Genomic DNA, 25,292 nt, shown 5'->3' on the forward strand with positions numbered 1-25,292 from the left:
CTACTACATGGTATTCTACCTATGATTACTAGTATGTATATTATCTAAGCTATAACATGATACTCTACCTATGATTACTAGTATGCATATCACCTGTGGTATAGTATGATACTCTACCTATGATTACTAATATGTATATCATCTAAGTTATAGCATGATATTTTACCTGTGAACACTGATATGTGTATCATCTATGATATAATGTGACACTCTACCTATGATTGCTGGTTTGTATATCATCTAAGATTTTTGATTAAAAATGTGACTTTATATTTTTGCAATGTAAAACATAGTCTTGAAAAGAGAGCTAACTGTGCAAAAGTAGTAAATAGTTAGGTGGCATGTTTTGTCAGGTTTGCACTTGCATACATCTGGAATGTCTAATATTTTTCCTTTGATTGGCCAACATTTTTGTATAATGTCTAATCAACAGGTGAGGTTACCGTTATTTTGCGTTTGTATCTATAATACCAATTACATAGAAATACTTGAAATAAGTTGAAATTAATCATTTTACTTGCATTATTACGACATCATTAGAACTCTTCTGCCTATAAAAATATACGAACACAAATGACGATGGGTTTAAATTTGAGCGTATAAAAACATACCAACACCTTGTTTTTTAATGCCAAAATATTATTACTTATAACAATATAGCAACAACATATTGCATAGTCTAAAATTTCTTGTTAGCCTGTGCACTAAAACTGAAATGCATATATTATTAGATCCGTTAGTATATTTTGTCTGTATTGAAATAATGAAACTTCTACAAGTGATCCTAACAACCAGAGACTTTGCAGATGTTCGGAGTGATGATAAATGATGAGCAGTTCTACTACCTTGACTTCTAAATCAGCGTCCGCTGACTATGAGTCAGAAGCACCGTCTCTGAGCGGCAGTGATTTTACACTCTATTCAGAAGAAGCAAAGTCAGACGATCTCGATAATGAGGAGGACTACAGAATCGATACAAGTAAATATTAGTTCAATAAATTATAGTCAGCAATGTGGTGATGACTTGCATCAGAGTTATAGGTTCATAGAATTAAAGGTCATTTGTAAGACTGTCACCACTGTCAGAGATTTTAGTTCAACAATAAAAAATAGTAAAATTAGTTTTTCAAAAGATTTTCAAGCATAAAATGACTGTTTGTGTAGAAGTTAATTTTTAAAAGGTGGCTCATCTACGTTCTCAAAGTTTTATTTGCTAGATCAGTAAAATTTATTTAGCTGACGTTATATTTAACGTAGAGAAACCTTAGTTTAAAGAATAGATATGACTTTGCTGTATCAGAGAAAAATGAATGTTTGTCATGCTTCTTTTACAGTTGATTAATTGCACAATTTTTCTTTTCTGAAATTTATTTTTAAAAACTCTTTATCACACGACACTTGTGGTCTACATAAATACAAAAAGAGTTTTACGGGAGACTAAAAATATTTGACATGTCAATTTTACTCACTGCTTGTCTTATGTCTAGCAGACAGCAATTGTAACTGTATGTGGTCACAACTCTATACATCAAAGCTAGGCCAATTAATCGTATTTAGCTGTAGTTTTCCTTATCAATAAATAAATATGTTGTTTGATATTGATAGATACAAAAAGCATTTTTATTACAGAGAGATGAATATAGCTGCGTTTTTATATAGAGACAACCTTATACTTCGTACTAACCAACGTGCTAAGGGCAATATTATTATTATCATCCTAAGCATATATATTATTTGCTTAACATTTTAATACCATGCTGGACATTTACAGTTCATTTCCTGGTAACACTCAAACAAAATCTATTCTAACTGGTTTGCAGGAAACAGCTGGCTGTATTTTAGTTGACTGGAATTATTTTTTAACAGTTGATCCAAATTATAAGTTTCACATCTTCTTGCTTGGTAGATGTGAAACTCAGTTTGCGGCCCATCTTTATAGATAACTGCGTATCATCTCTGTTTACAATCAAAAAGTAGATATAACACTCAAGCAGCTGAAATTTTGTGAATTGATGGGTAAGCCAAGAGACATAAAAAACATATTGGTTACCATGGTTACATCTTGTGCAGTGTTAAGTCAGTCTCTAACATAGATGAAACCAAAGGTTTTAGTTAGTTTGTCAATATGCTAACAGACCAGTAGCTGTATGGTGTACTTAGTGACCAGTAGAGCTGTCTATTTAATTCTACGTAATCAATATCCAAGGCTCTTGGCTTTGAAATATAATGACTATTGTAACATGTAAATTATATGTTTTAACATCTTCTGTGAACCTGACCAAACTTGTATTAGCTTTTAAATTTTTAGATTTAACAATATTTAACAATATAGCAAGATTTCAGCTGATCAACAGATAAATATGTTGAAAAATTGAAATCTTGTTCAATTTTGACACACAAAACTAAGTACAATTTTGACCGGGTTCACAAAGCGGTTGAAATATATAATTTACTTAGATATGTATGTGTGTTCGTGTGTGTGTGCGCACGATCAAGTGAAGGTCTTTCCATTAAATGCCAACAAAATGACAAAAACCTAAAAAAGAGAGAAAAACAAGCATAAAGACAGATTTAGATGTCTTATGTCTTATGAATATCCTTAGATGTCTATGCAGTAGACTTTCAAACAATTTGAATGATCTGAGTTATCATCTCTCGAGGTTATACATATGTTTCACACGGCCATCTCACTGTAGTAAGACTAAAAAACCTGTATTATCAGTGTATAAATGTGCTCTCTTCAAGTCTAGTCACCACCTCCTTATAAGATATCTACTTGTTGATTGTAAACAGGAATAATACACAGTTATTCATAAATGTCTGCCGTACACTGAATTTCACATAAGCAGAGCAATAAGCAAAAAATGTGATACTCGCAATTTGGATAAACTTTTTAAAAGTAATTATTGATACATTGAGAGACATCTAGCTGTTTGCTGAGAGCCAATTAAAATAGATTTCGTTTGGGTTTTACCAGAGAATAGAGTGAATCTCCTGCTTGATATTAATATGTTTTATCGAATATTACCGTAAGCTCAGATCATAACACAAAGTATAATGCTCGTAGTAGAATACTTCTTACTTTCGTTTTTATTACTATCTTATTAAGTTTTTTGTCATCTAGCCAGCTCTCTATACTGCGTAATGGCGTCAGTTTATACCATAGATATATAAACCATAGATATATATATAGATTTATATATCTATGGTTTATACACGATGGCATTTCAGTGTTTAGATAAAGACAGGCAGTGCAGTGCGTTGCAAGAGAAGCCTGCAGTCATATGAGTGGAAATTCCCATGAGAAATGTTATCCAATAGATAACACAATAATTGTTCGTTCCAAGCTGAGAGCTACAGCTAGCTCATGTCTGGCTTGACGTTACACATGAACAATCTATGGTTAATCATTGGCACCAGCTTCAGGCTGTTATTACATGTATGATACTAGCTTCCTTCAGCCAATACAAGTAGCCTACTGTCCAGACTCTCACCTCTCTTAAGTAAATATACAGCTATACTTAAGGGAAAACTTTTAGAGCTAAGTCTAGTAGGAAGGATTGCTAGTGCTAAACCCAAATTAGTACTTGAAAAGGAACTTACACATAATTTCAGTTGATTTGATAGGAGTTTATCGTTATTTTTCTGTCATTTGGGACTGTTTTTGATGTTTGAGGTGATCTGACTGCCACGATGTTTTAAGATTGAAATCAACAAAACTTGATTGCAGCTAAAACGCCCAGATCAAGTGAAGGTGTGATTATAATGTCTGTAGTTGCAAAGATGTCTTTAGAAAAGTTATTTGTAACTGCAACTTAAAATCACTAGCCGATATCAACTATCATAACGATAACAACTAGTGACCTTATTTTGGCATGCATCTTTCTTCTAAGCATTTTAGTTGCATTGAAATTTTGTCAATTGTAATCTTGAAACAACCTGACAGTCAGATCACCTCAAACATCAACAACAAACTAAAATAGTAAAAAATACCGATACTAACCAATAAAATCTACTAAAATTTTGTTTAAGTTAATTTTTAAGTAAATAAATGTTTAAGCGAAAGCGTCAGAGCTAGATCTAATAGAGAGGGTTGCTAGTACTAACCTCAAACATTACTTGAAAACAAAACCAAATTAAATACTTATCAAAATTGGTTTTATCAACTCATGATTTGAAGTTCGTTTCAAACTAGTTATATTTTTCCCCGAGGTAAGATGACAAGAAATCACATCAATTGCTTGTAGCAGTTGGAGAGCTCATCGCAATAGATGGTAAGAAGGTTCCACCTCCAAGACCTCCTCAGCCGGCCAAAGCTTCTCGTCGTAAAAAGTCTCCAGCACTTAAAAAAAGGGTTACCAAGAAAAAGCCATCAGGAGATGTTGGAGTCATAACTGAATCAGGACATTCAAAAACAGGTGAGACAGTCTCATGTCCTACTCACCACTGGACAGTTCTTTTAATTTCTGTTTGGTGTGGTTTGTATCATGCTATAGGTATTAAAAAGATAAAGGAGATACACCGCTACAATTTTAGCCCAAGCTGATAAGAAATCACAGTTTTTAAGTCAACTGGTACAACGCAATGCAAGCGTTAATTTGTTTCCTAAATCCTAGAGTGAAAACACTATTGCATGACTTGCATTATCTCCTTTTTGTCCTTTTACTTTCAACCAAACCTTCCTCTTTTCCTCCTTCAATCTGGCTATGAAATTACCGCATATTTTTCATCATTCTTGTTTTGGCTAAAAACAGCTGATGAATTATGATCATTATCAACTTCCCAAAACTGTACTACTTCCTTTAAAGAAACACCAGTGTGCAGCAGAGTACAGTTAATTTTTTTGAATTTTAATTAAAATTTTTAATTTAAATTTAATCTGATTTGATCAAATTTTAATTTTAAAGTTTAGTTTTAAGGTTACTGAACTTTCACTAAAGTACATTGGTAGTAAACTACAGTCAAACATGGATAACTCGTCCACGGATAGCTCGAACACATGGTTAATTCGAACATTTCCTTTGGTCCGTTCCCACGTAATGATAAATTGCTATAGATAACTCGAACTCAACACTGTTAATTCGAACTGTTTTTTTTGCCCAACGGCTATCGAAACGGTTGTTATCGCTTTAGAAAATCACTTTATTCAAAGCCATAGAGGTAAACTTCATCTTTTCGTAATTCATAAGCGTCGTTATTACCACCATCGGCAAAATATTTTTGTCAACGACTTTTCTAAAAGTTTGGTGAAATTTGATTTATATTGCGATACGATGAATAGCACGGGCTAGCCGGGTCACGCGTGCAAGGATTTTCGCCACGCACATACAAAACAAAAATCGCATGTTGTTTTGTATGTGCGTGGCGAAATCCTTGAGTGCGTGGCGTAACCCAGCTAGCCCGTGATGAATAGTTTTCCGACGTTGATTCCGTGTTGAATCAACGTCGGAATGTTGAATGTTTAAATCGTCTTAAAAATTCTTGTAATTAAACGTATACGTTGTCTGAGCTACAAAAAAACTATTCATCGTTTGACCTAAACACAGAATACGTGTGTACATTCAATAAGTATCTATTAAAAAAGCGTGAGTGATATAGAATGTACCGTAAAACCTCGTAAAACTTCTAATTGAACTGCCTCGGAGTGTTGCTCTTAACGAATCCCAGGTAAAGTAAGGTAATCTGCATAAACTTCAAGAAAAAACGGCAAAATTGATCGTGGGTAAAACCCCAAAAGAAAAAAATGTCTTTTCTTTTGAGCATTTCAACAACGATCAAGTTTTGCCAGTGTCAATCTGAAAAACGTCCTGGCAATAACATCACCTCAAACAACAAACCAATCTCAAGTGATAGAAAAATCTCTATACTTTTTCATGAAAACGTTTTAAACTTTACATTAGAAGCATTTAATTTGAAACAAGCCATTTGTGCTTTTGATTTATATTATAGTTTGTATATGTACATGTATCTACTAATAAATAAGTAAATATATGGACTTGTGACAGTGCTCTGATAACTTGAACGCTCTGATAATTCGAACACTTTTGCTCGGTCCCTTGAAGTTCGAGTTATCCATGTTTGACTGTATTAATAAAGCAAGTCTTAATATTGGTACTCAAGAGAGGACAACTCTGTCAGTACTACAAAGTAAAAGTACTTTGGAAAATTAGCACAATAGGTCCATTAAACATTAATTTTTATGCATAACTAATATGTGTCTAGTTTAAGCTATTATTTTATGCAGCATGGTACAAAAGAGTTTCAGCTCATTCACCTGGTTATGAACTGTTTGGTAAGGGTAAAAGTTTTTCTAAGCATACAAGCGATAGCTTTCTGGTGGTCTTGCTGTGGCAGAAAATACTTTCTCCTACACCCACCTGCAGCACGTGATTTGGCAAGTTATCTGCTGAAACAAGTAACAGCAGTGCTTTACCAAACTACAAAACAACATAAAATCAGTCTGATAGAGCTTATTCTTTTTATTCTTTTTATTCTTGTTATGCTTTTTTAATTATTTATAAATTTATAGTACATTGCCTTGTATTTCAAATGTCTTCACAAAAGTGCGCTGCGATTTCGTCAATAAACAAATGTTCGTCTACAATGTATGAATACATTGAACAATAATATAATAACTGTCAATATGTTCTTGCTTATAAAGGTATATCAAGAATAACTCTTAAAAGAAGTCTACAACACAAAAAAACATTTATAAAGTACATATAGGTGTTTAGAATGCTTAATCTAGATATATATATAAATCTCAGTGTTTGTCTTTTTGTTACACCTTGTGTCCAGTTATAGTAATTAAAATCTAGCAATGAAAAACCTGAACAGCCCTGGATTTGATCTAGGGACCTCCAGATCTAGGGGCGGCGGATGTAACCATTAAACTACAGGGAATGCGATGGATTCAATGGGCAAATAGTCATTACATTGGTTAAGATACTCACGCTTCAAGCACTCGCTTGGGGTTAATAACTAGCACTGTTGACCGCTATGCATAATGATTATTAGCTGACTCAAAACGCGGGTATTGTTTTAGTAAAGATTTTAGTAAAGATCTAGCTTTCCAGGTAAGTTACTCAAGTTCATCACGTAATTATTCTACTACCCATGCAACGCTGGCCATTCAACTAGTATGCTATACCTTAACGATATCAAAGTTGTGTCATGTGCAAGAATAATATAAGTAACAGCACTTCAGTGGCAATAAGTTGCTCTATAATTTAAGTAAAGATCACATCAATAATTTGTAGAGACAAATAAATAATCAATGGTTTCCCCCATTAAAGGTTTTTGCTGCCATTAATATAGATCCTGCTCTGCTATATGCTTACCTTTCGAGTATATATAACGAAGCTAGTTGGAAAGGCTCAAATGTCTCAAATGCTTAAGGCAGCTAAAGCTGCACCCATTATATAATGTACATTTATTGATATAACCTCATAAGGCTTAAAGGCTAGTAGTTTCCTAGTAATAGTTTTTCTGAATGGGTTTGAGTAGTTACTGTTTAATTGGACAATTACATATGCATATGACAATTACACATGCATATGACAATTACACGTGCATATGACAATTACACATGCATATGAGAATTACACATGCATATGACAATTACACATGCATATGAGAATTACACATGCATATGACAATTACACATGCATATGACAATTACACATGCATATGACAATTACACATGCATATGAGAATTACACATGCATATGACAATTACACATGCATATGACAAATGCACATGCATTTGAAAATCATTCAAGCCTTTGACAATTGCACATGTATTTTAAAATTACAGATGCATTTGACAATTTTAGTGCCAATAATTTTCTCCATAATTGCAGAGATCACAGTCACGTTTGAGCCAATTCAATTACAATTACTATTAGACAAAGATATCCCCAGTTTTTCTTTAGCTATTTTCTTTATTTTTGGTTAATCCATCGAAATTTAGTAGTATTTTTAATATTTTTATAAATAAGAAATTGTATCTATGAACTAAAAGATGTATAGCATGGTGGTTAGTAGCCAGGGTTCCTAAACGGGTACTCTCATTAACTTAGCAAAGTGAGGGGTACAGAGGTAGGCTTCTCCGGAAGGTTATAAAACTATGCTGGACAATATCTTCTAAGGTAGCATTGAGCAACAAGTTCAATTCAATTTAATCTGACGAAATTATTTAATATTTGCAGTAGTATGTTGAGATCTGCAATAATTTTTAAAAACTACACAAAATCATATATTTTTCCTTTTCTTTTGCTGTGACTTTTGACTTTATAGTTTTATTTTCTTGGTTTTCATTACTTTAATGTGCCAGATAGTTTTATAGAACAGTTCTTTAACGATTTGAGTAGCTGCTACTTTTAACTTAAAATTGAGTTTTTAATCTGTTCGCTATATTAAAAGAGTTAAACTACAATATTTGGTTTACTATTTCAATACTAATCTGACCTATTTCTTACAAGTTTTTCAAAAGCTCTGTGATTGTCAAATGTCAATTGTCAATTTTGTGCTTGTGATTGTCAATTGATTGCGTAATTGTCAAGTGTTTGTATAATTTTCAAGTGCTTTTGTAATTGTCAAGTGCTTTTGGTGATTTTCAAATACTTGTGTGATCGTCAAATGTTTGTATAATTATTAAAAAAAGCTTGTGTGGTTGTCAGATGCATGTAGGATTGCCAAATACATGTATGATTGTTCAATGAAAGATTGTTTGTCAAACGCCTATGTAATTGTCAGATGTTTTGGTAACTGTAAAATGCATGTGTGGTGGTCAAATTAAACAGTAATTACTAAAACCCATTCAAGAAAGCCATTACTAGGAAAATATTAGCCTTCGAGCCTTATAAAAAGTTTTATCAATAACTATATACTATATAACGGGTGCAGCTTTTGCTGCCTTTAAGCATTTGAGCCTCTCGACTAGCCTTGTTATATACTGGAAGGACACTTACCTATATATGGTAGAACAGGACTCATAATAATGACAGAAAAAAACTTTATGGGAAAAAAGATAGATTATTTATCTATTTCTGCAAATCTAGTATATTCTATTATTGATGTGACATTTACTTAATGTTTAAAATATCATTTTCAAGTAATTTTTCAAATTTTAGTTCCTAAAAACAATATTTAATACAATAAACATCTTCCTAATCGATCACTATATTCCCCTGCAATTGTCGTTAGATAGTTCAGCTTAGCCAGCACTACCCCATCTCCCTTCTCCCATATTTTGAACTTAACAGTGAGCTTGGAAATAAAACTGGCTTTTGGCTCCCCAGCAATATTTACTACTACTCTCATAGATGTCCCCTCTTTTCTATTTATACTTATGGTTTTGCAGCCGATACTCTTGAGACTTTCTTCATCTCCCTGGATAGCCTGGTTTACAATCTTTACAAGCTTCTACTGAATCTGTTTGTTTAATGTGATGAAAACAAAGGCTATTTGTCCTAAAGACTGAGTGCGTTATTGCGCATAGGATTGGTGACCTTGAACTCAGAAACGATGTTTGTGTATTGCTGTATTGTTGTGCAAACTACTAGTTAATAAGGGTAAGACAGACATAGGGTTATTACTCATCTAAGGTTTAGATATTTCAGAAAAGTTAAACAAAATTTGTCTTTTTGTGACTATACCCTTGTATAAGTGATAAGATCTTTGATTAGGTTCGAGGGGTGATGTTTGGCTTGCTAATATCATTTCAATGCTAGTTCATATGTAAAGGAAATTGCCAAATGATATAGGTGTACATAATTTACAATTTTACATTTAAGTGTTACTTTTTTGGTAACTATACATATATATCACGTATATGTATATACTATGTATGATGTTTTAATACCTATTGCACGGTTATTATAAAACAGCCTATAAAAAGTGGTAGGTAATGTAGTTGCTTGTCACTTGCCATTAGCCTGGCACATTGTCAATGACTAATTTGAGTACCCTACTATGTGAGCAGTCCCTCAAAGATTAAGTAGAACATCTGCTTAAGGCTGGCGCACACCACATCGTCGTTATCTTTTCGGCATTCATCGTCAACATTTTATTTATTTGTTTTTTTATTACTTTAATGTGTTTTATAAGTGATATATATAATGTTTTATATAATGATAGTTTTATAAAGCTGTTCTTTTATCATTCAAGTAGCTGCTACTTTTAACTTAAAATTGATTTCTTGATCTGTTCGCTATATTGAAAGAGTTAAACTACAGTATTTGGTTAACTATTTCAATACCAATCTTACCGATTTCTTACAAGTTTTTTAAAAGCTCTGCGATTGTCAAATTTCAATTGTCAAGCTTGTGATTGTGAATGTCAATTGATTGCGTAATTTTCAAGCGTTTGTGTAATTTTTAAGCACTATGTGTAATTGAAGCACCATGAACAGATGACATCGATGAAGAAACGCAGATACGTCGGGAAAGTTTGCAACTGTCAAACTTTCTAGATAGTTCAGCGAGTATCGACGACAGCCTGCACAATGTGTACCCTTTCGACAATGATCTGCTGCAGCGGATAGTCGTATTTATATTTCCGTTTGTGGTAATCGCTGCGGGACTAGTATTTGATTCGAGCAATTGGTAAGGAGGTTGCTTTGAGAAAAATTAAAAAGTAAGATGAAAACGGAAGCAGACAACAGTGTGGGTTTATGATAGTGTGAACATTGTTATCACTGAGGATCACCAAAGTATTGAGGCATGAACGCCAAGATACAGTGAAATAGTGCAAACCTGCCTTTAGCTTAGTGCAGGCGGAGGTTGTGCATGTTTTAAATAGTCATGTGTTTGCAACTAATGTTGCTGTGATCTTGGCTGAACATGTCTGAGTCCAGTGGCAAGAGAACCTTGATGGTTGGAGACATACTCAGTTGTAGAGAGAAATTCCAGGTTGGATGTCATTTATGTCACTACCAGTGACCCTTTCCGGGAATTAAGCCCCAGCTTGCTGTTTGCAGGTCAGGTTCTGTAAATGCATAAACTAATAGGTATTCACTGTTTGGCTAAACAGGCTATTTTAGGTTTTCAGCAATACTCTCACCAGATTTGCAATTTTCTGTGATGCAAATAAAACAATACACAAAGTCTGCATCATCCGGCATGCGATTTAGATATCCTACTGTTGTATACTTCTATTGTCGTATACTTCTATTGTTGTATACTTCTATTGCTGTATACTTTCCACACTTTTGCCATTACTCAATGTATCAATTCTTGTGCAGTCAGTTGTTCCTACAATCAGAATGTAAGTCAAGTTACAGTAATTTTTAGGCTTGTTTTTGTAATAGTATCGATATTGTATTTAGCTGCGGACCTAGAGAGTACAGAAGAAGAATATTTACAGAGTGAAAAGATATCAGTCATAAGGAGGTCTTCACGCACTAAATCTCCCAAACAAGGTGAGTGTTTAATTTCATTGAAATTTACAGGTAAACACTGTTTATTTTCAAATATATTTTTAGGTTTTTAGTAACTAAAATATGAAAGCATTGCAATCAAATATGTTTATAGCTGCGATTATTGCTAAATATTTTGCTATTCATAATAATTAGATCCTATTTTTAATTATCGGCAAAGTTTTCAGCAGCGGTGCATATATTAAAGTAGTGCTGCACGATATCTTTGCACGTACATTTGATTATTTGGTCTCTAAATATATCGAATATCGAAAAATATCAAACATTGGAGTTGTCTTCTTTCGATATATAGTGTTAGGCTTAAACATGAGCGATATGAGAGGATATTGAATAATATCGATTGAAAAACAGGAGTTGTCCCCTCTTTACACTAAGGAGATTGGACAGCTCCAGTTTTGTAAAATAAAAAAAGCCGATATTTCGATAAAATATCGGCTTCGATATTCATGTCGATTTGAAAACTGACCCATTATAAAATCATCCACTGAAATATATCGTCACATCGAATTATATCGCTTTATCGTGCAGCACTATATTAAAGCAATCATACGACAGCTATTAAATGGACCAGCGAGAATGGCCATTTTCTTTGGACCTCTGACACGAAATCTTTTTTATTGGTGTAGGTAACTCACTTTTTTGCACCCTATAATTCAATAGATGATTTCACGTTACTTAGTTTTACCACTTATACTAGTTATCTTCTATTTAGAGTAGACAACTCTCTATTTTGCTTGAGTATGTCCTGTTTTTTTGTTTTACATATTTTTCGCTAGACTAATGACTAGGATAACACAAATTAGCCATTAAAAATGTTCTATTTTCACAATAACCCACCCACTAATTAAAGCGATGATCATAATGTTAGACCATCTAGAAATTTTTTGTGTTTTTTTTCATAAACTCTCTTTATTATCGCAGACCATGCATATTTGAAAATCAAGTTTTGTAGACATTTTGTCACTAAAAACATTTTCAAGAAATGTAATCTGTTTATTGGGCACTAATTTTATCCTATCTTGTAACTGACAATAATAGTTGGCCAATTAAATACTAAACGCTATTCATACACCAAAGGTCACAAATTTAGTTGCACATAGTTACATATAAACATGTATGTGTTTTCAGAAACCATGCCTAATTTTGCTAAATCTGTTGACAGATATAAACTTGGTTGTTATTTATACACTTGTGGCAGTCACAAGCTCTGACAGCATGCCATCTACTTGCATCCTTTTAAATTAAATTTTTTGATAACTTTTGGACCATAATATTTTGCGCAATATAAAAATTCAACAGATGTGAAAATTATTGTTATACTTCAAATGTAATTTTTCAATAAAAAATTTCATAAAATATTTCTAAATTGAGTACTAGCCTCAAAACAAGCGGTATAATATATCTCCATGTTTAGCATTCAATTAATGTTATTGTTATACAGTTGTGTTAAAGCGTCTAGCCATGTATCAAACAACAGAGACCTTAAGTATAAACCAAAGTTTGCTTACTCAAGTCTGGATCTTTAACATAATTAATACTTTTTGAAGTACACAGAAGAGCTGCTCAGAAAATGAGAGAAGAAACGAGGGAGACTATAAGGCACTTGGAGTTTTTAGAAACCAATAGGAAGTCAACCTGGAAGTCTCCATCTGAAGCCAATCAAAAGAAGTTACTGGTAGGCGGTAAATATATTTCTAGAAATATGATTTCACTTTATATGGGGACAGATATGGGCTATAGGTAGATTTATTGGCTATATATATACTATATATATGTATACTATACACATGTATATAATATATATAATAAAAATATATATACAATAAATATGTATATACGCTATCTACATATAAATAAACATGTACATATATTTATATATAAATGTATATCCATAAATATAGTAATAGTTATTTAAAATAGTTTTATTTAACTTGCAGCTGCTGGCAGTTTCATGACTTCTTCTGTCAATCTTCAGGCTGCTACTCTCTGCAGCCTGAAGATTGACAGAAGAAGTCATGAAACTGCAAGTAGCTGCAAGTTAAGTACAACTATTTTAAATAACTATTACTAATTGTTTCAATTTCTTGTAGAGCTCTTTTATTTTAGCATTACTTTACTGTATTATTTTATAATATAGTAGAACCTTAGTTGGAATTACATATAAATATATATAATTACAATTAACGTAATTATATATCATATATGTATGTACATTACACATGTACGTACATACATACATACATATATAATGACTACTATGTAAGCTAATAAGCTAAGAAGCTAATAATGAGATCATGATGTGTAATAAGTATCCTCACAATTATTCCATAGTAAAGCAAGGAGGGTGAGAGATGCAGTTGGTAGCGTGCCTGACTGAGAAACAGGACAGCAGAGTTTGATTCCTGTGTGGTGCAATCTTTTTTCTTAACACTCTAACCTTAGGCAGTTTTGAACAGACAGACAGACGCAGTTCTCATCGTAGTAAATATTATAATCTAAATTACCTCAATGCTTATGTCCGACAGCGTAGCTTTTCTGATTATAAAAATTCATGTTAATTTTCGTTTATTAATTTAATCTGTTTCATAAAATTTTCTGTTCCATTAAAAAAGTTTTCAGTAAGGCCTGATTGAGTACTTGAGAGTTTCTTTACAAAACATAAATGTATTTTTATGCAGTAACTTTACAAGGAATTAAAATCAACAACGAACAGTTGATAATCATAAACAGTCAGAAGTGATATCGTTAGTACAAGGCATTAACTGCAGGCAGCTCGCCATCTTTGTCTCCAATATTGCTAAAGTTGCCCATTTCGCCCATTTCAGTGTTGGATACTTCACCAAAGGAGTTTTTCGCACTGAGTATTCCACAGGCCAGGCCTGTATTCCCTGGTTACAAGTTGGGGCGGGAAATGTTAAGCGACTAGTTATGAACACCTGGGGGTTTGGGAGCGGTGTAAGCCAGTCAATGGAGTTTGGGGCAGCACCCCGAAGCTCTGGACCTTTTATCCATCAACAACCCTCAAAGTATGCATAAATGCAATTAATTGTAAGCATCAAAATCTACATAAATATATTGTTTATGGTTCATGGAAGGCAAAACTTTTCATAATTCAACGAACGATAATAAAATTACGGTATAAAACTCATGACACTACAGATTTCTGTAAGGGACATTGACAGAACACGAGCTACTTCTTTTTTATTGCAATAGCTCTTGTTCTGTCAATGTTTATATGTCAGAAATCTTTCACAACTGATTCTGTATCTGTTTCAACATCTTTACATATGTGTAATATTAGAAGATTATTTAGATGAGCCCCATTGCACTCTTCGTCGATGTGTTGATTCGGTTATGTTATGATAAGGGAAATTCAAGTTTGGGGGTCTTCTTCACACACTCACCATAAGCAATAAAGTTCAGTTTCCAAGTTTAACAAAGTCTCACAAGATGACTCATTTGGTGAGATCACCATGGAGACAATATAGAATTCTAGTTGCTAGTAAATTAGTTGTTGGAAATTCCAAGCGAATGAGCTTAGACTGCAATTCTTAGCACTTGCTTGCCAAAAATCACTAAAAAGTTGGGACGGCTCAGCCGCCTCAGGGAATACGAGCCTGCCACAGGCAGTCACAGATTTATTGTTTTTTTGTAAAATATAGTGTTTTTGCGTTAACCTTATTGGTCCATCTCATAGAGCTTTCTGCCAATCTTTTTGCTATCCATTGTGGTATTATTTTAGTTCAATATTTATTATTCATCAGCGTATGTATTAACTACAAATAGTAATCAGTTTTTGTTTGACACTAAAATTCTGTGGACATCTAAATACAATATTAAAACCGATAAACAAAACTTTTTCAGTCGAAGTCATCTCCACAAGACATAAAAGAAAGTAGCCCTAGTTTTAAAAAGACTCAATTACCATCTAAGAAAGCTGATGTTGAATCAAATGAAGGAGAGAAACCCAGGCTAGCCAAAAGTATTTCTAACAGTCTATCCATTGAAGAGGTCCGTGCAGCAGGCGATGGAGCGAGCGAAGGTAAGAAACATTAGGCAGTACCTTAATTTAACTCATGAAACAGCATCAAAGCCAACTTCGGAAATAATCAACATAGACATAGATATTAAAATAGATTTTAAGCTGTGGAGAAAATTTTTAAATCAATTTCTCAACTCCCAAATTTTATCAATGCTGTTGAAATACTGAGAAATACTGAGAAATGCTGAGAAATACTGTTGAAAATATCTATCCGATTTGGAAGACTGTATGAATACTGATACAAGCCATTAAAAGTTCAATTTTAAACAAATATAATTTGTGGTACTTCTTTTAAGGCCACTGCTATTTGTTATCATTTAAGATGAACTTGCATTGCATTTTTAGTAATTTTGATCAGAATGTATCAGTATTTTTATATCATGTGTAATTGTTTTTTATGTTTGAGGTGATCTGACTGTCAGGATGTTTCCAGATTAAAATTGATAAAACTTTATTGCGATTTAAATGCTCCGATCAAGCTAGAGTGTGATTATGATGTTTATAGTTGTGAAAAGGTCGACGAAATAGAGACGCCTTACGCTACAATTTGAACGCAATAACCGATATCAACTATTGCATTGATAACCACTGGTGACGTAATTTTGCGCGTATTTTTCTTCTGAGAGTTTTAACCGAGACCGCGTTTTATTAATTTCAATCTTGAAACATCTTGGCAATCATACTACATAAAGCATCAAAAATGATTGAAAATGGTAGGATAAGGTAGAGACTTCTGATAAAATCTACAAAATTTTGTGCGAGTTGATCTATAAAGATGAATCCAGAAGGAAGCTCATTCTTATGTGCAGGCATGCAGTCAGCAGAGCTGCAACTATTAACTAAAATATCAGCTGGTAGTCATGGAATGTAACTGAGTTGGCTGACCTCCTGTTAGAGTACTTACTTTATATCAAAAGGTTTGTCTGCTATACTTGTAGATAATGATCCTATAGACCTTAGGAATCAGTCTTTGGTAGATTTGGAGCAAGAGCACACAGCTTCCAAAAGTGATAGAAATAAACAGATGAAGTCAGCACCAACCAGAGGCAAACGTAAAAAGTCTAAAACAAAGCGATACTGCCAGTCAGCAAGCATTGACTCCCAACCTGCCCCATCAGGTAAACTTTATAATAAACAGTTTTATTTGAGTTGTAAAATAGGGTTAATTATTGTCATGCCTGTGGTTGGATGTCATGCTTAGGTGAAGTATCCAAGAAACTTTACCTACTAGTGACATTATGGCATTGTCTAAATTTTACCCTGGTACAGAATTAAATTTTTTATAAGCTACTTATTTTAAAAAGTTAGTATTATGCCATACAATCTTTAAAGAGAAAGAGTTATCTTCTTTATACATAAGTGAATCGTTGGCCGAGTCTATGCCACAGCCGAGAGTTGACAACTCCTTTCAAGTTGTTCAGAAAAAGGTACTTGATGCCTAGTGGAGAGCTCAATGAAATAACTTACTAAATTTAAGTTAAGTTTGTATGTCTTTGGTAGAAAATTATACTTTGAAAATGTATAATTGTTCTTTTCACAGTTCTTATTAATAGCAGACTCTATCTGAGTTCCTTAAATAAACAAAAACTTCAACGTCTCTCTTCAAAGTTCTTCAGTTTTGTCAGAATTGAACCAGTTTCTCCCATCGTCTTCTAATCAATCTGTTATTCAATTTTACTATTATTATTTCTATTATATTATCATAATATATTATTCTCAACATCAAACTATTGGTTCTCATTTTACTTAAATGTTTTGTTTTCTAGCTCTATTCATCTTAGGACATCTTTCTGTGTTCGCAACATCAAAATTATTTTCCTCCCATAACTATATATTCCATAAAAGTCTTTAAGTAAAATAAATAAATTCTTTTGTAATATTCTAAGTGTAGAACCTCAGCATGAGATCGGCAGCAAATTTTGTAATAAAAACGATCTGTTTATAACCGTTGCAAAATACATTGCGCAATATTTGGCCACTTAGATGATATTCAAACAGAGCGTTAACGGACAGGCGATTAGACAATAAGGTGCTAAATGTGTCATCGAAGTGAACAAGCAATAGAATTCTCAACTCTGAGTAACGTCAAGCTTCCTCTATTGATTCCATGAAAGCAATCAATATTCTCTTAATCCTGCGTTGCCTACGCCATGCTTTAACCAGGCTGTCAAGTTCATGCAGCAAGCGCTGCCTGCTTGGACTAAGTATTGATCTCTTTACTAGCCCAGTGTTAGTTTTCTAACTCATTTGCTGCTTCACGCCATTCATGGTCAGCCGACAGTCTCTGGTAGTCAAAAGAATTTGAGCAATCAAAGAACATGGCTGGTGAGTCACGAGTCAACAGGTACCTTTGAAGTTTTGGCATACAACTTTGGGCATTTTTAGCTAATGAGCGATATGGAAAGGTAACAGAAAAAATAACATCAGAACGTCACTTTATTACATAGGAGATGGTTAAGCTGAGCTAATGCATATACATGTATATTACTAGTAGGTTGGGATGGTAAGGACGATGGTAACCCCAACGATTACTTTTTGTTTTTGGCAGTAAAGTATTTTGCACTGGATTTATTCAAGGTTGAAGCTAAATTAGGGTGTAGCATTTGTGTTTACTATCTGTGCTCTGTCTTGATTTCAAAGTCATACAATTGTTTTTGTAAAGTTATTTTTACATCTTCTTTTTCCATCTTCTTTTCTTCTCTTTCATCTACATTATATTTGTTGGCTTATTTCGACTTTATCTATTTTTAAACAACCTACAGTTGCCACTTACCATGTGTGATCATTGCTTATCTCCTAAAGCTATGCAAGTTCCTGAAATTGTTGCAATAACATCTGCTAAAAAGACAAAAAGTAATACTTAGTGACAGTTCACTACAACAAAGTTTAACAAGCTGGGCTGCGATTAATTTCAAAGCTTTCATAGTCTACTAAGCCACTAAGCTCTTGCAAAGCTCTCACAATATAATAGAACACAAGCAAATCTTTTTGGAGTTATTACATGTACTTTTTACAATAAAAGGGAGTCACAATATTGACTACTAGAACTTTGTATGCTTAATAAAAACAGCATTTTTAACCAAAAATACTAGATGAAAGAATGAAACAAACTTATTAAAATCAACTATCTTTTGTGTAAGCACTGTATATACAGCGTTTAAATGCATTGGTGAACTTTACACTGCTCACTGAATTGATCAATAGAGTCTATATAGAAAGGAAGCTATGCTCCGACGAGCAGGAAACAGGCTCTAGCCATAGAGTTAGTCTAGTAGCTTTATATGTAACGCAGCAAATCACACATACTTATCACTCGGCAGCACTCACTCGTTTGATGACCCGGTGTCACCCGTCTGCTGGTCAGCGGTCAGACATGTGATGTCGAGTGGTCACGTGTATGGTGACCATTGATCAGGTTTAAAGTGCTCAGTGTTCACATATAAGCTGGCTGACACTATATCGTCGTAGGTCAGCGTTTTCCTCTTGGCGTTCCTTGTCGATTATGTGAACCGTGAACCGATAGCATCGACTAAGCAACGCGGACACGTCGAGAAAGTTTGCAGCTGTCCAACTTTCCTGATCTTTCGCTGAGCATCGACGATCGCCTTTCAAATGTGAACCATTTTGGCAATGGTAATTTGCGGTCGCCGTTAGTGGGATTTATATCCATTTGTGACCGTCGCTGCGGGACTAGTATTTGATTTGAGTTTCGCGAAAACAAAGAGGTTTTTTCACGAAAATTTAAAAAGAAAAATGAGAACACTACGTCACTGATGCAAACGTGGATGGGTTTGTGATAGTGTTGACATCTTTATCATCGACGGTCACCGAGGTATTGTGGCATCTTATGTATGGCAACCTGTGATCACATGCATCGTCATGTTACTACACGCAAGGTGTCAGTGAAGAGAGTGAAGAAGGCGCCACATAAGGTTAACGTAATTTATGCAATGGAAAATTAAATGGTTTGCAAATTCGCATGAGCAATGCATAAATATTAGCTACAAATAATGTGTTGGTTGAAAAAAGCTTGAAATTTATATTTTTGGTTGCTTTTAAGTTTTATGTACACTTGTACCTTATGTACTTATATATACTGTACTTATATACTTTATGTGCGTCTCATTTTCTCTATGTACAGTTCATTCATCTAATATCCGTTCTATTAACAGAGAAAGGTATTTTAAACACTTTGTCAAACTATTTATTCGATGTTAGAGTCTAACTGTTTCCATTTTTTGCTCTATAATTGTTGCAAGGCATAATTTGAAAAACCTTTCTATTTGAAATGAAATTATTGCCAAAAAAGTAATATATACAAATGTACTTCTCATGGTCAGGCGGGGTGCTACTTGGTGTTTTAATATGTACTAATAATATTTAACACTATTATGTGTACTAATTATATATAACACTATTTCATGTACTAATAATATACAACACTATTACGTGTACTAATAATATATAATAATATTACATGTACTAATTATGTACATCACTATTACATGTACTAATGATATACAACACTATTACATGTACTAATTATATACAACACTATTACAGGTCAATAAGCTGCCATCTGATCGTGGCAAATCTGGTTCTTCTGTTCAGAACAGAGAATTAGTACAAAGAATTATATGGTTGGTTTGTGGAGTTCGATGAATGCTTATGCTAATGGCTTGGCCTTGACCTTTAGCGCTGTTTATCATACACCAGCCTTAGCATAAGTTGCAGATATTTGGTATCTGAAAATATGTCTCAAGGGAAATCAATGATGCTTAAGATGGTTGACCGCAGAGAGCATGTTGAATTTCATTTTGGATTCCTCTGATAAGCTGTCGGCATTTTAGAAATAGTTTTAACCTTACTTTTGAGTTATTGGCATCAGGTTGGTGGAACTAGAAATGTCTCTTGCGGATTGTGAACTACAAACTATCTTCTTCTGTAAATTTTAGTTAGGGCAAGTTACCACTGGCAAGCATTTATTGTTTGAAACTTACAAAGTTTTCTTTTAATTTTTTTAAGTCAATAATTTTTTATACTGCCAAATTCAAGGCTGGCAATTCAAGTATTTTTGAAGTTTCAACTTCTACAGATAAGTTTTCACAATTTTTGTAACCTGATCAAGTAATTTTTTTTCTTTGCTAAAAGAAGAGCCATGCCTGTTCGCCTGTGCGAAGTAAGCTAAGATCGTTAGGAAAAAAAGTACTTCGCAAGGGAATCGAACTCAGATATTCCATTTTGCAGTCAAGCGCACTGTCATCTGAACTAGCCAACCACCTTTTTACATATAAGAATAATTATGCGCATAGTTATTATACATGGCAATCTCTCACGGCGTATCGACTGCCAGCGTACTACTTTTTTAAAAAAAGAATTTTGTGACCAAACTTTAATTCAACTACTGAGCATTGAATCTATCGTAACTTCTACAAAGAAAACAACAGCAAAAACTTTACATAAATGATCTTTTACATTTAAAAACAATAACTTCAGTGCTATCTTATTTTGAACCTTTATGTAATGCTAAACCTTTTCATGTTTTATTCTGACACATATAGACAGTCGTGAGAGCGACAGAGAGGAAACAACTTCGGAAGGCTCAGACAGCACGGACAGTGATGGCCAGAGGTATGTGTTGTGGCTTTTAGCAACCCTAATAGAGTTACTAGTAATAGTTTTATGACTAGTTAATTGATTTGTATGGGAGTATTAGGAGTAGAGTCACAGAGTAGATTAATCTGTCATTGATTTGTTTGCTACAGAGTCCTAAGAACTAGGGCTATTGCCTCATTTCTTTCATCAACATGTCAGTGTCACAGGTTTACGTTTTTGCTATTAGCCACAATTTCAGATTCAAGGAATATTTTGAACCATCATAATGTTATTTATCTTGTTAGGGACAACACTGAAGTTATATGCTAAACTAGGTGACATTAGGAAGTTGTTTAACCTCTTTATGAAGCTGTGAAGGTTACCGTCTGGTTTCTAACGTTTTAGCATTACTAGAGTGTTTTCATAGATTGTTTGAGCTTGCAAGTTAGTTTTTTATTTTCTTGTTGCAGCTTTACATAAAGTGAGGACATTGGTGTATCTTCACTAAAAAACTATAGCCATTAAAATGATACGGTTACACCTTGGGCTCTTTTTTTACAAGGGAGACAAACCCTACTAAACTAATTACTTAGCTAGTCTCAATGCCAAAGGTACAAGCAGCTCAGTGCTGGTAAATATTTTTGGGCGTAAAGGAAATAAGTCTATCCTTAACATACAAAGCATACAACATTTTAGCTAATGGGTCTGTTTGTCTATCATTCAATAACCTTTTATTCCATTGTTGGAATTCTGGGAGGTTGTGACAGCTACTCAATCTACTGTTGATTAATAATGAAAAATGAACACAGACTATAACCTGACAATTACCTGCTGCGCTGTCAATCATTTAATGATGATGTTAAAGAGCATAAGTTAATCATATAATATAATATTTTATTAAATGACATTATATGATATATTATTATATATCATATTATATAATATGATATTATACTGTATTATAGTGTGTTATCTTATGTTATATTATGTTATCTACTATATTATTATGTCATATTATAGTATATTACATAATATTATTTTATGAAGACTAAATATAAATACATGTAAATACATTGTTTAGCGTATGAACACAGATAACTTCACAACAAAGTGTATTAATCTTTTCCCACTCAAACAGATCAGAGGCAGCCAAGAGTTCCCAGTGGTTAGATTTTCAGGCGATGTCAGACCGAATATCAACGACCTTAAAAAGCACTTCGTCGAATATGCAAAAGATCGCTGACAATACGAATATAAGTAAGCTTGTTGGGGGATTCATAAAGGAAGAGCTGCCAAAGAGCACAGAAGGTTAGTAACAACTTGCATAATGCTTCAATCATTCTGTATCACTGCTGTAGCACCTGTAACACCTGTGTAGAAGTGTCATAATTCTTGTTTAAGTTGCAGATTTAATGAAACCAGTTTTGTGTGGGCACCTAGTAGCAAGCTTGCATCTGTCTGAGAATCAACTGAAAATGATATCATTGTATCAGCTCAATGATCTTGTTCCTAACAATTAACTTTATTCAAATAACTGAATGTGCTAGGGCTTTATGTGAATAATGTTTAGTTTATCTGGATTAATAGTGACATATATTCGAATATCTAATGTAAGATTAACACTTGGCACCTGGTGATAATTTTATTTTAGTAAAATGTAGTATTTCTTATTTAGTTATTCAAAACTCATGAGTATTATATTATGTCTTTTATGTTTTATTATATTATTATACTATATAATATTATACTTTCATGATGCTTGTCATGAAAGTAATTTTCACTGGTTTCGTTTTGCATCCAAAACAGTTTAGAAGTGCATTAACGTGTTTGAAATTTTTATTCTTAAAAAAGCTAAGCAAAATATATTTTTTTATTGTAAGAGTGGATCTGCAAAAGCTATTTTATTCTGCATAGCTTAGGATCTGCAGGTAAGGATTCTTCTGATAAACAAAAAATGCATTGATTTTTTGAGTGTATTAAGTTTTTGATTTGAATCAAAGAATAAATAAGAATTTAAATAAATAAGGAATAATAATTTTGCTTTGTATCTACATGTAAATAATCACCCTTATGCTTCTACTGTCTCAAGCTATCAGTAAATCACATGATACGGATGTTTTACAACCATAAGTTTAAGAGAATATATTACATTGGTTAATCTAAACATTACCTGTGCAGGTGCCTGGGAAAAAGTGGACACTGTCAATGCAGGTTCAGACTCTTCTTGTGATTTTGATGATGATTATGATCCCGCTGCCGAAGCTGATAGAGTTGGTAAAGCATTTGGAGACTATAAAGAAGTAAAGAAAAGAAAAAGAAAAGGAATGGATGTAGCGAAAACAGAATTTCAGGATGCGTATGATCCCGATGTTGATGCTAGTGACCCATTGACTCATGCCTTTGGTGATGGCTACAGGACTTCCAAGCCTCAAACGGTAAATATCACAAAGTAATCTTGTCTTACATAAGCATGCCAAGTTGGTTGAGTCAGTTGGATGAAAAATGTCTATTTTTTAACATTTGATGGTATTAATTGATATGATACAATAGAAGTATAGAACTAAACATGATGTGATTATCTGCGCAATTTTAATTTAGTTAAACAATGGCCACACAGTGAAATGTATGTCACAGTCAATCAGCCTATATGCTGTATAGTCTACATTTTTTGTTGTATAATATACAACAATTATTCTGTATTCAGTATGCAATATTATTGCATACTGTATGCAGAATACTTGAAACTGCATGCTGCATAATGCATGTTGTAAACTTTATACTGCATATGGCAAACTGCCTACAGCATCTTCTATACTGCATTCTTTTGTGCTACATGCTGTATGCTAAAGACTGCGCACTGTTTACTATTAATAGCAGCTCTGTTCCTCCACTTATGAAAAAGCATAGGCCAAGTATCATACAATACTTAGATGATATACATACTAGTAATCGTAAGTAGAGTATCATGTTATGGCTTAGATGATATACATACTAGTAATCATAGGTATAGTATCATGTTATAGCTTAAATGATATACATACTAGTAATCATAGGTAGAGTATCATGTTATAACTTAGATGATATACATACTAGTAATCATAGGTAGAGTATCATGTTATAACTTAGATGATATACATACTAGTAATCATAGGTAGAGTATCATGTTATAGCTTAGATGATATACATACTAGTAATCAAAGGTAGAGTATCATGTTATAACTTAGATGATATACATACTAGTAATCATAGGTAGAGTATCATGTTATAACTTAAATGATATACATACTAGTAATCATAGGTAGAGTATCATGTTATAACTTAGATGATATACATACTAGTAATCTTAGGTAGAGTATAATGTTATAGCTTAGATGATATACATACTAGTAATCATAGGTAGAGTATCATGTTATAGCTTAAATGATATACATACTAGTAATCATAGGTAGAGTATCATGTTATAACTTAGATGATATACATACTAGTAATCATAGGTAGAGTATCATGTTATAACTTAGATGATATACATACTAGTAATCATAGGTAGAGTATCATGTTATAGCTTAGATGATATACATACTAGTAATCAAAGGTAGAGTATCATGTTATAACTTAGATGATATACATACTAGTAATCATAGGTAGAGTATCATGTTATAACTTAAATGATATACATACTAGTAATCATAGGTAGAGTATCATGTTATAACTTAGATGATATACATACTAGTAATCATTGGTAGAGTATCATGTTATAGCTTACATGATATACACATGTGTAATAACAAGGAGAGTCATATGCTATAGTTTATTTAGATACTATATATATATATTACTAATAACTGATAAAACATGATACCATACCATAAATAATATAGATATCAGCAACCATAAAAGGTTAATATGTGAGATCTCATCATAGGCATTGCTTATAAGATGTTTCTCTGTCATTTGTCATGAACTTTTGGCAGCCTGCGAGTTGCGAGTTTGCTGATGATTTTTCTGGAGCTCCACAAAAACACAAACCTGGCGCCGATAAAAAATCTAAACCAGCCAAGCCTCCATCTAGTCCAAACCCAGATAAGAAAGGTAAGCTAAGCTCTAATGATAGCAACAACAACAGTCTTTACTCTTGAAATATTTTGTCAAATCTTTATAAGCAAAGTACTAAGGGGGAGTTAATGATCAAGTTTATTTTTTGTTGTGTTTGCAAAG

At 33.2% G+C, this 25,292-nt stretch overlaps 2 protein-coding genes across 2 annotated transcripts in view; both read left to right on the plus strand.

Annotated features, from left to right (window-relative positions):
• Positions 1 to 828: 828 nt before the first annotated feature.
• On the plus strand, positions 829 to 17,686 carry LOC137397525 (uncharacterized). The gene is made up of 9 exons (XM_068083816.1): positions 829 to 979; positions 4,248 to 4,418; positions 10,415 to 10,607; positions 10,982 to 10,986; positions 11,330 to 11,422; positions 12,988 to 13,115; positions 15,305 to 15,482; positions 16,421 to 16,600; positions 17,646 to 17,686. Exons 1-9 carry the CDS (start codon positions 829 to 831, stop codon positions 17,684 to 17,686), a joined length of 1,140 nt encoding a protein of 379 aa, XP_067939917.1.
• Positions 17,687 to 17,749: 63 nt separating this feature from the next.
• The window catches only part of LOC137397526 (uncharacterized), a 36,576-nt gene continuing 29,033 nt past the window's right edge, over positions 17,750 to 25,292 (plus strand). The window contains exons 1-5 of the mRNA XM_068083817.1: positions 17,750 to 17,807; positions 21,044 to 21,113; positions 22,216 to 22,385; positions 23,256 to 23,512; positions 25,049 to 25,166. Of these exons, the coding sequence (XP_067939918.1) occupies positions 17,801 to 17,807; positions 21,044 to 21,113; positions 22,216 to 22,385; positions 23,256 to 23,512; positions 25,049 to 25,166 (622 nt within the window). The 5' untranslated portion in view covers positions 17,750 to 17,800. The remainder of the gene's footprint in view (positions 17,808 to 21,043; positions 21,114 to 22,215; positions 22,386 to 23,255; positions 23,513 to 25,048; positions 25,167 to 25,292) is intronic.

Source organism: Watersipora subatra, chromosome 5, assembly GCF_963576615.1.
Source record: "Watersipora subatra chromosome 5, tzWatSuba1.1, whole genome shotgun sequence".
NCBI lineage: Eukaryota > Metazoa > Bryozoa > Gymnolaemata > Cheilostomatida > Watersiporidae > Watersipora > Watersipora subatra.

Bases quoted from the DNA above. Each gene is read 5' to 3' on its own strand.
- LOC137397525 (XM_068083816.1), top strand. From the start codon at position 829: ATGAGCAGTTCTACTACCTTGACTTCTAAATCAGCGTCCGCTGACTAT. The intron at 11,423-12,987 runs GTGAGTGTTTAA...TACTTTTTGAAG, and splicing joins CACTAAATCTCCCAAACAAG to TACACAGAAGAGCTGCTCAG. The intron at 15,483-16,420 runs GTAAGAAACATT...CTATACTTGTAG, and splicing joins AGGCGATGGAGCGAGCGAAG to ATAATGATCCTATAGACCTT.